The sequence below is a fragment of the Sphaerodactylus townsendi genome, linkage group LG07 (genome assembly GCF_021028975.2).
Source record: "Sphaerodactylus townsendi isolate TG3544 linkage group LG07, MPM_Stown_v2.3, whole genome shotgun sequence".
NCBI classification, from domain to species: Eukaryota; Metazoa; Chordata; class Lepidosauria; order Squamata; family Sphaerodactylidae; genus Sphaerodactylus; species Sphaerodactylus townsendi.
In genome coordinates this window covers 74,966,332-74,981,165 of record NC_059431.1, presented here as the reverse complement: position 1 = coordinate 74,981,165, position 14,834 = coordinate 74,966,332, and the positions used below count along the sequence as shown (strand labels likewise).

The 14,834-nt window shown below is 40.3% G+C and overlaps 1 protein-coding gene across 1 annotated transcript in view; it reads right to left on the bottom strand.

The window, feature by feature from the left end:
* Positions 1-14,834, bottom strand: part of TRPM6 (transient receptor potential cation channel subfamily M member 6) — a 97,977-nt gene that overhangs the window by 32,425 nt on the left and 50,718 nt on the right. Inside the window, exons 22-30 of the mRNA XM_048504184.1 lie at positions 13,389-13,587; positions 12,194-12,295; positions 11,186-11,385; positions 9,304-9,436; positions 5,859-7,006; positions 5,228-5,334; positions 3,932-4,058; positions 3,279-3,376; positions 524-582 (exon numbers count right to left, since the gene is read on the bottom strand). Coding sequence (XP_048360141.1) covers positions 524-582; positions 3,279-3,376; positions 3,932-4,058; positions 5,228-5,334; positions 5,859-7,006; positions 9,304-9,436; positions 11,186-11,385; positions 12,194-12,295; positions 13,389-13,587 — 2,173 coding nt within the window. The remainder of the gene's footprint in view (positions 1-523; positions 583-3,278; positions 3,377-3,931; positions 4,059-5,227; positions 5,335-5,858; positions 7,007-9,303; positions 9,437-11,185; positions 11,386-12,193; positions 12,296-13,388; positions 13,588-14,834) is intronic.

Below are 14,834 nucleotides of genomic sequence, written 5' to 3'. Positions count from 1 at the left end.
AAGTCAGCTGTGAAGTCAGTAAAAAAAAACTGAGAAAGTATACCTTCATCCATCCTGTACGTGAGTGCTAGAGTCCTTTGGCATGGGTAACATTGGTAAGAATATACTTCTAAATTTTATATTGTTACCTGTATACAAGATTATATACAAAGCTGCTACTGCTGCATAGAACAGAGGCAGCAAAGTTGGAGTGGAGGGAGAAAAGAAAAAGGGAATTAAAATAGGGTGTGGAGGGAGAGAAGGAAGAAACTGAAAGGCAGAGGGAAGGAACAACTGGAAGGACAGTGATGGATGGGGAAAATGAGAATAGTAGGTGGAGAGAGGGGAAAAAAGCAGGGAAAAAGGAGAAAATATGGGAGCTGAAGGGAGGGAAAGAAGAGAACCAGAGATGGCGAAGGGAAATGAGGGGCATGGGACAAGTGGGGGGGGGGGGTGAGAGTCTCCATGCAAGCCCTTATTGTTCCCCCACTTGTTTCATATAAGGCAGAATTTGTAAACACATAATGTAAACAGGAGTACTTACGATGGATTCTTGTTCAAGTTATTTCTCCTGCAAGTCCAAATCGTACTGCTATTTAAATCCTAAAAAGAAGTAAAATATATTTATATTTATTTATGTTTTAGAATTATATTCTACCCCTGTTTCCAGTTACAGCAGGGCTTGGGGTGAGTAGGAACATGTCAAATACACATTTGAAAACAGAAACAGTTAAAATAGATTCAACAATGCAAATAATAAAGATGGTGCCCTAAACTTTCAACAGACCCTAACAGACTTCCTACAAAGCAGAAGAAGGGTTTGGATTTATACCCCATTTTCTCTCCTGTAAGGAGACTCAAAGGAGCTTATAAACTCCTTTCCCTTCCTCTCCCCACAACAGACACCTGAGGTAGAAGGGGTTGAGGGAGTTCCAAAGAACTGTGACTAGCCCAAGGTCACCCAGCAGGAATATGCAGGAGTAGAGAAATAAATTTGGTTCATCAGATAAGACTCCACCGCTCATGTGGAAGAGTGGGGAATCAAACCAGGTTCTCCAGATTAAGGTCCGCTTGCTCTTAATCATTACACCACACTGGCAAGTGGGGAAGGGAACTGGGAGGAGCATGGGGGGGGGGGGGGCTCTGCCCAGTGAATGTAATGGATCTGCCAAAATTGTCTACCATGTGCCTGGTGGAACATCTCCATCTTCATCCAGGCTCTGAGGAACTGGGTCAGATACCACAGAGCCATGGTCTACAAATGCAAATACTATTGCTGTTATAATTTATACCTTATTAACCAAAGAATATATCTTCAGAAGAATAACTCCAGAAGTGTTTCCAAGGGAAACTTCAATGAAAAACTGCTTTGCTGGAATTTACATGCTGACTTGATATAGTCACTCTTAAACTCAATAGGGACCAGGAGTGGCTAGCTCACTACCTCAAATAGTTGTACCTTGTTAATGGTTTATGTACATTATACAAGTCCATCCAACCATGCTAGTTCATCAATATTTGGGAGTGGTCTTACTGCAAGTGGATTGTTTATTCTTTTAATCGGATCCTTTTTCATCTGTGCTAAGCAATATAATATAATAAGCTTGCCTTGGAAAACTGAGCCTTGGATGGGGCTGCCTGTTGCACTAATGCCCATTATATGTGAATAATCCCAATTAGAAACCAACACCAGTCCAGTTATCTGTGGCACACGAATGAAGGTGCATGGGTTAACCAGATTTAGTTCACAACTACTACCACCAAACACCCTCAAATTGATATTCTAAATCTGGATCAAATGTTGGTTCAGAAACTTACTCAACTTGTACTTTCCTGATTTGAATCCCATTTTGGATAGATCAGCATAAATGATACCATATATACTCGCATATAAGTCGAATTTTTCAGCACATTTTTTGTGCTGAAAAAGCCCCCCTCGACTTATAGGCAAGTGAAGTGTATTTTAAAAAATATTTTAGGGTTTTTACTTTGTCGGCCACTAAGGGGTGCAATTTTTAGGCTAGCAGCACTAAAATTTCAGGGATTGTTCAAGAGACTCTCCTGATGATACCAGCCAAGTTTGGTAAAGTTTGGTTCAGGGGGTCCAAAGTTATGGACCTCCAAAGGAGGTTCCCCCATCCCCCATTGTTTCTAATGGGAGTTAATAGTAGACGGGGCTACATTTTGAGGGTCCATAACTTTGGACCCCTTGAACCAAACTTCACTAAACCTGGGTGGTATCATCAGGATAATCTCTTGCTGATACCAGCCCGGTTTAGTGATGTTTTGCTCAGGGAATCCAAAGTTATGGATCCCCAAAATGGGTGCTCCCATCCCCCATTGTTTCCAATGGAAACTAATAGTAGATAAGGATACCCTTTTGAGGGTCCATAACTTTGGATCCCCTGAACCAAAATTCACCAAACCTGGGTGGTATCATCAGGAGGGTCTCCTAAAGATACTCTGAAATGTTGGTACTGCTAACATAAACATTTCTCCCCTGACCAAAAATCCAGTTTTGAAGGATTTTAACTCTTGTGTTTTAGCTTGGTTGCTGATTCAACTAAGATTTTTGTACTTTTAAAGTTATTGTTGAGACCATATTGTTTCTGTTGACCCTCTTTTCCACTTACAGAGCTAGTTTACTGTTTTTCTTTGAAATAAATATTTAAAAATATTTAACCTACTGATGCCTCAATTAATGTAATTTTATTGGTATCTATTTTTATTTTTGAAATTTACCAGTAGCTGCTGCATTTCCCACCCTCGACTTATATGCGAGTCAATAAGTTTTCCCATTTTTTTGTGGTAAAATTAAGTGCCTCGACTTATATGCGGGTCGACTTATACACAAGTATATACGGTAAATCCCAAAATGCAAAATGTTTTATCTCACATTCCCAAGAATAAGTGAGCAGTGAGCAGCTAAGTTAGAATTTTCTCGAATCATACTAAGTTCTTCAATGTAAGAAGTCACTTAATTTTCTTAATGACCTAGAGAATTACCATATAAAACCTCAGTTTCGTAACCCATCTTCTTCATATACACTCCCATTTCATGATTCAATAGTTTAATGTCTTTTTATTAATCTTCTCTGAGGGTTAAATGGTTAATTACTTATTTCTTCCCCAGTATCTTCTGTTTCTGCATAAAATGAAATTTCTCACTTCTCAAGAAAAAGTCTCTTCACAGCAGTGTTCAGCTGTGTTAAATTAGTGTTAAATTCAAAACAGTCAATTGACTGCTACAAATTTACAGAATGTACAGATCTGACTTGCAAGATGTTCTCAAGCATTACCTCTTGTGATTGCCTCAAATAGTCACAAATTTGCACTGTGTGTTTAGAAGTTCCTTGGTGTTTCATTTTCTGATGCATGCAACTGATATGATCCAAATCTAGCCAAGTAAACAAACACGTCAAGAACACATATGAAATGACAGGAAAATTGACTTTTGCTCCAAAACAAATAAAATTTGTAATCCATTCTAAGCAGGGCTGTTCCAAATTCATGCGGTAGAAAAAATATCTTCAGAACCAATCACCCTAAATATTGTAATAAAATAAAAATCAAGCATCACTCAGAAGAGCGGGAAGAAACGTATTGTAATTTCCTATACATGAGGCTTATTACCGCATTTCAAATGGAATATACTCCCAGTCAAAATAATGTTTCTATAAATATGTCTGTTGGTCAATTTACAATTGGAAAGTCACCCATAACCTGCCACTGTTCATTTGAATCTGCAAGTTAGACCAAAGTTTCTTCCCTGTCACTGGCCTATCTTTCACTGTCAATGCAGAATATCAGTGCTGTATTTGCTAGTTCCTGAGTAATTACAATTCACTACAAACTCTTTCTGTTCTTTGTACTGTTAAAGGGGATCTGTGTTTACAATCACCGTTTCCCACTGCCCCATTTGGCACGCCATTGCTTGTTTATAGTTACATACCTAGCTGATTGAAGTTGGGCATGGTTAGCCTGTTCATCCTGTTTTCTTGTTTTTCTCTTAAGAACTTATTGTCAAATGGTTCCGAACTAGCTTGGGTGCCCTGGGGACAATCATCTACTGTTATCACCTGCCATGAGATAGGAGAAAAATAGTGATCAGCACTGCAAGATAGGCAGATTAATCTGTCAGCAGAAATGGTGATGTAATCCTTTCAACAACTTGAAAAGGAATTAATTATCACTGTCTAGTATATACAGTGGAAGGTCATATAATTGTTTGCAAAACAAGAAACAAGCCTTAGCAACAACAAGAACAAAACATAACACTAGCTTTTATTAGAAATCAAGTCCGAAATTGCTAATAAGAGTGAAATCTGAGTACTGTAAGTAGTTTTAATTCACTAAGCAGCAAAGAAGCAGCAAATGGAAGCATTAAAAGCAGCATCAAAGAGATTACAAAAGGAAAGAGAAAGTTTCACTTCTGGAGGAATGGCTTGTATGATTCATGGGTCCAGTAAACAATATAAAACTATAGGAACAGCTAGGGTTGTGTAACCAAAGTAGAACCTGCAGGATCTATACATCAAACTTTTACTTAAAAGTCAGACATCTGAACATACATTAGAATAATTGCACATATGGGGTTGGATCCACGCTAAATTTTCCCATGACAGGGCAGAACTTTCCTGCCTTTCTCTCCTACTACAGTCTACTGATATTCACAAAATGCAGCTCCTGAAGAACAGGGAACCTTGAGGAACATTGTGAGGGGAAGACTGCAGTGGGAAGGAGTGGAAATTGCCAATCTAATGGCTAACTCACTGAAATTTTAAGTGCAAATACAAATTTGGCTTCCAATTCTACAAGACAGTTGATACTGTATGAAAATCCTGAGACCTGGGATGAATGAAAACCCCCTCACTCTCCAGGACAAACACTTAGGATTAATTCTATCCTCTCTGTGCTAAATTTAGTTTTCCCTCTATGATACGTAACTCAATTAATATATCCAGTTCTTCACTTTAATCTGAATATTTTCTCAGATTATTTTCAGAATCTGAATTCTTGCAGCTTCACTGAGTACAGTACTCGATTTTGATTCAGCATAAGGCCAACCAATTTAAAACAAAAGAAGGATTTGGTACTAAGAAAGGAGTGATTTCCTATTTAAGTGAAATTGGCCATGGCAAAAACACTGAAAAATTATTTTAAGATGATCTGTCACATTAACCTCTAGAATTCTTTTTTTTAAAAAAAAAACAAAAACACATGAGGATCTAATTGTACTTGAACCTACCGGCACCTGAAGAGCTTTCTGTTTCTTTTTCAAAGATTTCCTGTCTTTGTTCCTAAGTTTTGCTTTTGTCCAAACTGATTTACAAAGCTCAGCAGATTTTGATAGTTCTGGGTATAGAAGCAAAAATTAAATAAAATTCATATTTCAAAGAAATTTCCAACAAGTTTATATTATATAATAGCGTATAGAATTAATAGTTTTTACATCAAGGCTTTCAACTACTGTAACTTCATCCTTGGCGCATGCAATCGGGGCATTATTTTAAAATTTGTCTTGTAAAAAAACATTTTTGCATTGTAAGTTTCACATATTACCAAATCAATCTTTAATTACAAGCACATATGCAAAATATTACATCTTTCATTTGATAAGGTAAAGAACTAGTTGAAAAATAAAGCACCTGTTAACATGTTGATATAGGCATATATAGTTACTAATCAAGCAAATGGTTTAAATTTAAAGAAATTGTATAATTTTGTGGGGAGAAGAATAAATGATCTACAGTATTACAGAGCTGCAAAACTGGAACACTCAACAAATATCAGGCAATTACTACGCTTGATGAAGAATGCTTATAGCTGTGAAAAGTTTAGAGCTTTTTTTGTGAAAAGTGATCAAGAGGTGTTATTGCCTTTTAATTTCCTGGTCTTCTCCACCTTCTCAGCCTTGTGGGACTGAAAGCTATTTCCCCTGGAGGAAATCCAGTTTCTGTTTGGTGCACTGATCCAGAATGAAGTGCACTGGAATGGGAGACAGGACTGTGAGCAATCAGTACCATATCCTGATCTGTCAGAACTGCAGGAGAATATTTTAGATGCCTTTATCTTCAAATGCTGCAAACTACCATTGCAATTTTTGTTGAGGGTAGACTGCATGCAGTATGAATCTCTTGACGGGCTGCCAAAGCCATTGTTTTCATCCTCTTCTGCAAACCCCCAATTCACAAAGCCTCCTCCTGGTTCCTCACTCTGGTGGCAAGATGGTAGAGAGATGTTGCTGGCAATGCTAGGAATTTTGGTAGTGAAATAATGTTCAGCTATGGTTTCATCACCTTCCTGGGCTGGCACAAAAATAAGAGAATCCAGTTGCTGCCTTTGATGGATAATGGGCTCTCTTTCTATAACGTCATCATTGTGTACATTCAGGTGAACAGAAGTGCTGCAGCACTTGGTGTGGGGTTTGGCTTTCTGTTTGTCTTCCCTGAGCTCATTCAGAGGACTTGAAAATGACAAACTCAAGCTTGCATCTTCAGAGAAACAAACTCCTCCTTGCTGATCAGAAGGAACTGAAAGAAACTTTCCACATCTGGGAGCTGATTTAATTTCTGAAGATACCCCAGAGGTTAGTGTGTCATTTTCTGTTTCCTGTTCCTGATGCTTATCTATTGATTTTATCTCATCATAGTCTACTGCATCAATAAGGTGATGATGACTCTCTGATGGCCACTGGTTCTTGGCTAAGCTTCTCAGAAGGGAAGGTGGCACACTGAAGTAATGGTATTTTTTATCTTTAATACATTCCAGACTGCTGAAAGCCTTTGAGTATGTGGCATTGCTCCAGCTATGGGGAAGCCTTCTATAGTCTTGGTGCTTTGTATCAGCAAGAAAAGCCTCTTCAACTTGCAGAGTGTCCACAGCTGAAATTACTTTCAGAGTATCAACAGTTAAAGCAGAGAGGTCTTGTAAATGTCCCAGATGACTGTCTAGTGCAAGCAAAGCATCTTTGATGTAACATACTTTCTCATGCACCTCCTTCAGCTGCTTAAACATCTCTTCAACTCTAGGAGAAAAGACCAATACATAAATATATTAACATATATGTATTTATATACATTCTTCATTATATCAATGGAACTAGTTTATATCACCTTCCCACTAGTGCAGCTTGTCAGTACAAATAAATGGACCGGGAGATACAGGATTGGATTCCATGAATTAATGTAAGGAACTTCTGAAGATAGATGTTCCCCCTTCTCTCAGCTAGTAAAGTGGAAGGGCTAATTTTACCCAATTCTACGCATTTACTACTGCCTCCTATACCATACTGCATTTAGTCTACAATAGTCAGGCCATTCATAGCATTTGCTTTTCAGGGATCACCGAATATTGCAGATCTTTTACTGGTCTTTTGTGCATGTAGTTTTCAGTGCAGCTGTGTGTTTTGCAGTGGGATCTCCCCATGTTTCCTCATTTACATGAAAGGAGGTGCCCTATGCTTCTCCTGAGCCTAGCTGTCTGTGGCATTCCCCCTCCTTGCCCGGGCCCTTTGGGCGGCATATCCTTCCCACCTACCCTAACCTGGGGGTTGGTCTCCCCAGACGGTGACTCTCCCAATTGGCCCAAGGGGCCAAGAAACAACTGTGTCCACAAGGCACCTGGTGTATGTGGCAGCCCTTGCCCACACCACCCTCCTCCTAGCAGGTCTCTCTGCCTTCCTTCCCCTGGCTGACTTGAGAGTTCGCACCCTCCCTCTCTCTCTCCCTTGTTGCTTCACAGGGAGAGGTGTTTCCAGCCTGTGTGAAAGACTCCCACCCTGTTACTGCACAGGGTGGGGACCAGTGCTCTAGGTTCTGGCAGGGGGTTCTCTTCCCTCCTTCCCACTTCCCACCATTGAGCTGTCCCTTTCCCTTGTATATCCACACCACGACCCACATTCCCTGCTGCTGCAACAGCTCCTAACTCTCCCTTTCCCACTTCCTTATATCCCTTCTGCCCTGTCATTTCTCTCCCTCGTCCCAGCTGCTTCCCCAGCCCATCTCCTGCATCTGCATCTGCCTCAGCTGTGGGCGGGCGGATCCTGCTGGGTCTAAAACTCCTCTCTTCCTTGCCTTCCTCTTTGAACAGGGGCCAATTGGCCATGCTGGTAGGGGCTGATGGGAATTGTAGTTCCTGAACATCTGGAGAGCCGCAGGTTCCCTACCCCTGTCTTTGAACAAGGCCTCTAAGGCCTCCACGGTCTCTGCAAGAGGCTCCTCTGCAGCCTTCCCATCTCCTACAGTGCCAGCCCATGCATGACCCAGCGGGGCAAGTCCGGCGCTGCGGCCGAGCCCGGACACTGTCATTTTGCCAGTCCCCTGAATATAATGCTTCTGGGTTCAGGTGGTTGTTTGCCACCTGTTTAAGATTTTTTTTACAAAGGACATTTGTTTGTTCTATCACTGCTTAGATAATTGAAACTGTTTTTTTTTTTTAAAGGAGCCCTACTGACTGCTGGAAATGCTGATAGAGCAGCTCCTGCCTGCATGGGCAGGGAGAGACAGGCATAAAAGTCAAGGGAGGCAAAATGGATACTACTCTACTCTGCTTTCCCTGCAAAGGTAGGGGGAAAGCATGCTTTGCCCCTTCCTGGAAACTACAGTGCTTCTCTGATCTGTGACATGGTGTGTTTTGAAAAGGGGGGAAATGTGTGTAATTGAGAATCTGACCCAAGGTAATGTATGTTTGACCCAAAGAGACTAGCAAAGGTAATGTATGTTTGATCCAAAGATACCAGTACTTTTCCATCAAAATTCCATCTACTTGAAAACTTATTATAGCAAATTAGCCTATACCCTTTCAACAGATTTTCAGAACTTAACTATTAGCTTAAATGGCTGACACTTTAGTCACTTTTATATTTATCATTCAGAAAGCAGCCTGATTTAAATCCAACTCTGAATATCAGCAGGGATAGCAATGGCCTGGAATTCTAGAAATCCCATATATGATTTTTTAGAGGAAGGGAAAAATATATTAATATGACAAATAAATTATGAAATCAGTTAACCTATACAGTATATGTACAGTGATAACAGCGTAAGTTACAAACGTAAATGAGGGCTTATGTATTTATTTATTTAGAACAAAATATTTAAAATTAAGAAAGCTATTAAAAATTCACTCAGAATAACATGATAAAACAATAAGGCCAGTGGTGGACTAGAAAAATGCTGATTAGAAAACCGACCCCTTAAGCAAGAGCCTGGGTAAAAGAACCTTTTCCCCCTTTATTTTTTTGATACCTGACTATAATTTGACACTTGTTTTAAACTAGATCTATGAGTTGAGGTAAAATGGATACAGGAAGAGATGTCCCACCTTTCAGTTGTTACACGGATCCTTTCACAATCACTAGAGTGCAGACTTTTGTTCTTCTCGTGGAGGTATTTTTCCACACACTCCTCTTCAAAATCATGAAGTTTTTTTAATTCCTCTTCACTCAGATAGAGCTCTGAATAATTATAACAATGTTTGTTAACCACAAGAAATACTATGTGTTATTTCTTACATAAAGGCGTGTGATGGATCTGTTTTCTGGGTTTAGTAAATTTGAACCTAAAACATGACTTTTTATAAAGAGTACAGGGATGTGTATAATTAACATTACAAACTGAAAGGCATTTACATAAGACCAATTCACACGTTTCCATCTAACAATGTACATTTGGATATTTCAGTCCTAATATATATCCAAAAAATATTTTTGTTATATTTGGTTATCTAGAGCAATATTTTAGATTCTTGGAATACTCGTAACTGGGTACCAAACATATCTGGGAAAACTGGGGAAATCTGAGCCTGGTATTTTAAGGCTCCCAGCTGCTCCCCTTCCATTTAACAGGTTTCTAGGTAAATGGGAGGGTGTGGGGAGGGTGGCAGTGCTACTGTGGATCTGGTCTACCTGTGTTCTGGATTTATTCTGTTGTTTTTTGTGGGGGCTTTTTTGGTCTGGGTGGGGCACATTGATTCAATTTAACCAACAGATCATCTATTTCTGAACCATAGTAATCATTAACCTCCCTGCTATGGTGTATTTGCAGCCAGTTTCCACAGGGTGGTGCTGTCTTATGTCCAAAATGTCTTAGAGATGTTTTCACTTAAATATAAATTTGTTGCTGGTGCTATCTGTTGCTCAAATAGGAACAGCTATGGAACTATGGAAGTTCCAGATTATTTCTCACAGCCCACCCTCCCCCACCCCTTTAAGAATTCATGTTTGATCCACTGCTTTAAGCAGGTAGAATTTTGTCCTTAAGATTAGTATGGGCGTATAGTTGAAGTGTCACAAGAACAAGTATTTTGATTCAGTGACCCTGAAAGTAAGAATATTAGAATTGAAGCCCTGCTGAATCAAACCAAAGGTCTCTCTCTAGTTCAATACCGTTTCCCACCATAGCCCACGAGATACCTCCATGAAACCCCTAATCAAGGAATAAAGACTTCATTGTTTCCTACCCCTTCCCCCTCCATACCAATAATTGGTATTCAGTCATGCACTGCCTGAATATTCTTGGATTCCTCCATGAAATCATCTACTTCCCTTTTAAATATGTCTAAGGTAATGATAATCATTACCTTAGAAATGATTTCAAAAAGTTAACTGTGTATTTTGTGTGTTCTGAATCTACTGTCTGGGCACTTCAGCATTCTGCCCTGAATTTTAGGATTACAAAATAGGCATACAATGTTTTGTCAATTCGTCACACCATACATAATTTTATAAAACTCTGTCCTGTCTCCCTTTAGTCATTCTTCTGCACTGAAAAGTGCCAAACTCTAGTTTCTTCTTAAATGGAAGATGCTCCAGTCCCCTGACCTAGATTAGAGCCCAATAGCAATAGAGACCAACCAGAATTTTTGGGTATAAGCTTTCAAGAATCAAATCTTCATTCATCAAAGTTTACTCCTTGAAACTCTTGTTGGTCTTCAAAATGCTACTGGACTCAGATCTTACTGTTCTACTGCAGACCAGCACAGCTACCCTCTGAAAATAGCTAACCATTTTTATTGCTCTTTTATACACCATATCTAGCTCCATGATAGCCTCTTTTGCAGTGGGAGACTAGAATTTGAAATGTGGCTGCAGCACAATGTATAATACTACCAGTTATATTTTCAGACCTTTTCCTAATAATCCCTAGCATGAAAGCTCAGCTCTTTCTTTGTGTAATAAATACAGGAAAGTCCACACTCTCCTTACTCAGTTCAACACCTCCCTCTTCTTGTTCAAATTCATTTGGTGGTCGACGGTGGCAGAGGTATTTCAGAAAAAGGCCAATATAGCTCAGAATGATGAAAGGTGGAGGCAGCCATGGCTTTTCATGATACATCATTATGTAACGATAACGATTGTACTTCCAGAGCTTGTTTGATATAGATTTCATATCAAAATAAACATTACTGTGGATGAAGATGAATAAGATGAGTGGTGAAGAAAGGGAGAAGATTATCAAGTAAATATACAAAGTTCTTTTCATTTACCAAACTTAAATGCATAGTGCTTAATTAACAAATTTTACAAATCTTCCTAGAGAATATGGGCAACAATTCTCATGAAATATCAGTAATTATATTTGTAAAGACTTTACAAATGGCATTCAATTTTCCCCTCCTTCCCGCTACTATTATAAAGTTACTAGTTGCTAAACAGATTTTCTCCCTTCATTGTTGCAAAGGGAAGTGGGAGGCAAGAATGTGAGATGCTGACAAGGAGGATGAGGAAAGAAAGAATAATGCATCAGGAATGGCCCTTAGGGAAGACTGGCCTGCAACCAATTTTCAGAAGCTTCATGAACCCCTTTTGGGTCCTGACCCACAAGTTGGGAAAGGCCACACCAGAGGTCCTTTGAATTCAATTTTGCTTTGTGAAATCTACTGACCTCAATCTGAACTAGTTGCTTGCTGCACAGTACGGAGGCACTGACTGCTATATGCTATGAATAGTGTAAATCTATGCAGATGGCAATTTCCAACTGCAAGTGGCTTAAATAGGTGCCATGTATACATGGTCTGGGATTAGTTCACTCAGTTTTTAGGTCTTTGTCAGAAAGTTGGCTTTCTATCTAATTTGCCTTTATTTATTCATTCATTCATTTATTGGATTTCTTATACTAAAGGGCTCTGGATTGGATCTTCATAATGTTAAAATACTAGCAACAAATTCTCATTTAAATTTTTTTTACTGCCATTAAATATTCTTGGTACTTACTTAAAGAAAGCAATAAGAAGGTTGACCATGATGATATATTGTACAAAGAGGTAGACAGCTTGAAGGAATGGTGTAAGGAAGGAACCTGGAGGGCAATCTGGACTTAATTCACAGGCTATAAATTAAAAACAGAAAACACTGTGTATGGAAAACTGGCATAGGAATAATTAGTGATATGTATTGTTGAAGGCTTTCATAGCCAGAATCAACTGACTGTTGCGGGTTTTCTGAGCTCTGGGACCATAGTCTGGTAGTTTTTGCTCCTGATGTTTTACCCACATCTATGCGTGACATCATCAGAGGCATGTGACAGTAAGATTTGCCTGGAAAATCCATAACGGCCAGCAATTGAACAATATATTCTTTTTTTTTGTAGGCCAATACCTTCAGCCTGCATTTTAAAAAAGTATAAAGCTTCACCAACTTTAATGCTAATGACTCATTAACAAAAATAAATGAAGCTTTCTTAACACTTTAACAGTGTGTCTTTTCTGAGTTATCCACAATAAATGAAGGCAGAGACATATACAAATTTAGATTTAAAAGAAACCCAAGAAAATATGACAGGTTTTTTAAGCACATAAGGGGCTGTATTTTTAAGCACAAAAGTGGTCATGCTTTCTCCTGATTGAAATCATAGGAGAATCCTCCTTTGAACACCCAAAGTTCTATGCTGAAATCACAGGATGTGCACGTACAAAAGTCAGGTTGGACAGCGGCTGCAAAATGGACAGGAATTTCCTGATTGAAAAAGCAGGCTGGATCAAATCCCAGCTATCAAAGTCTGTTCCAATATATATTAAATAACTTTAAAATAGTTTTAAAAAACTTTTGGAAGACTATGGCTTGATTAGGAAACCCTACATTCTATAGCACAAAACTTTCTATGTGAAAGATCACAGCAAAATGGCAGCACACACACTACCAATGCAGACAACCCATGCTCCAGTTCCTGGCATATCCAAGGGCCTCATGAACAGGTGCGGGAAAATATGTTTATCTGCCTCAGCAAGCTGCTGGTAAACACTGGCAATATAACCTGGATGGACCAACATAATGTAGCATTATAATCTTATAATGTAGCATTATAAGATACCTTCCCTCAAATGTTTTTTATTAAACAGATTGAAATCTGCATCACATTTTCCACATCTTTTAAGACTTATAAATTTCCATTTTAAAGTAAATATCAAACAGTGAAACTTCAATAAAAGTTGACCTACCATCAATTTCTCCTGCATATACTTCACCAAACATCATCCAGTAAGGCTGAAATACTATATCTCGTGCCAAAGTCCATGATGGCTGTTCATGTGGTGAAAGTATCGCTTTTCGAGACACACCAAAACTCAACAATACTATGGCCATCATAATTACAATATAAAACATGTTTGCTGTCTGAGGAGAAAGAAAATTAAGCACAGTCATCAGAACAGTGATATGTCCAGTACCATAGGAAGTTAATATTGGTCTGTCACCAATATGCGGATGACACCCAGCTCATTCTGTTGATGGAGGGTGGGCGGCCTCTGCCCCTGCAGCTCTACAGCACTGTTTGGAGTCGGTTGCTGGTTGGTTGAGGCAGAGTAGGTTAAAACTTAATCCAACGAAGACGGAGGTCCTTTGGCTAGGCCGGGGGGGGGGGAGACCGGGGGAATTTCGGCCGCCTGCCTTGGAGGGGGTTGAGTTGGCCCCAGTATCCTTGGCCTGCAGCCTGGAGGTCCGCCTGGACTCTTCATTATCAATGGAGAGCCAGGTGGCCCATGTTACCCGGGTTGTGTTTTTTCACCTCCGCCAGGCCCGGCGGCTGGCTCCCTATCTCTCCCAGTCCGACTTGGCCACTGTGATCCACCTCGAGGTTGGATCACTGCAACTCGCTCTACGTGGGCCTTCGCTTGCGACTGATCCGGAAGCTGAAGCTGGTCCAGAATGTGGCAGCCCGGCTTTTGACAGGTGGTGGTTATTCAGATCACATCACCCCTGTACTGCGCTGCCTGCATTGGCTCCCAGTGGAGTTCCGGATCATTTTCAAGGTGTTGGTACTGACCTTCAAGACCTTACGCGGCATGGGGCCCTCATACCTATGGGACCGCATCACCCCTTATGTCCCACATAGGCTGCTGCGTTGTTCGGCGGCGGCAGAGCTGCTGGAGACCCCTGGCCCCGCGACGATGCGGCTGGCCTCGACCCGGGCCAGGACCTTTACGGCCCTGGCCCCTGCCTGGTGGAATGCTCTACCTCCAGCTGTCCAGGCCCTGCAGGACCTTTGTAAGTTCCGCAGGGCCTGTAAGACTGAGCTATTCCACCGGGCCTTTGGGGAGCTGGCCACGGTTCTATCGCCCCCACATTGAGGCTGCCGCCTTCCACCTGGTCGGGCCCTGATCTCCATCTTGGGTCCTACCTATCCCCTCCCTTCACTGGCCGTTAGATCGGGCGCTCTGTTGTTTTAATTTGTATGTAAATTTGTAATCGCTATTTAAGCTTTTAAGTTTTAAGTTTTTAATGAATTAAGCTGCAATTTTGTATTTTGCAATGGTTTGTTGATTTGTTGTTTTAAAGTGCAGCCATTTTGTGAGCCGCCTCGAGCTCTTCGGGGGTGAGGCGGCTTATAAATCTCATAAATAAATAAATAAACTTGGAA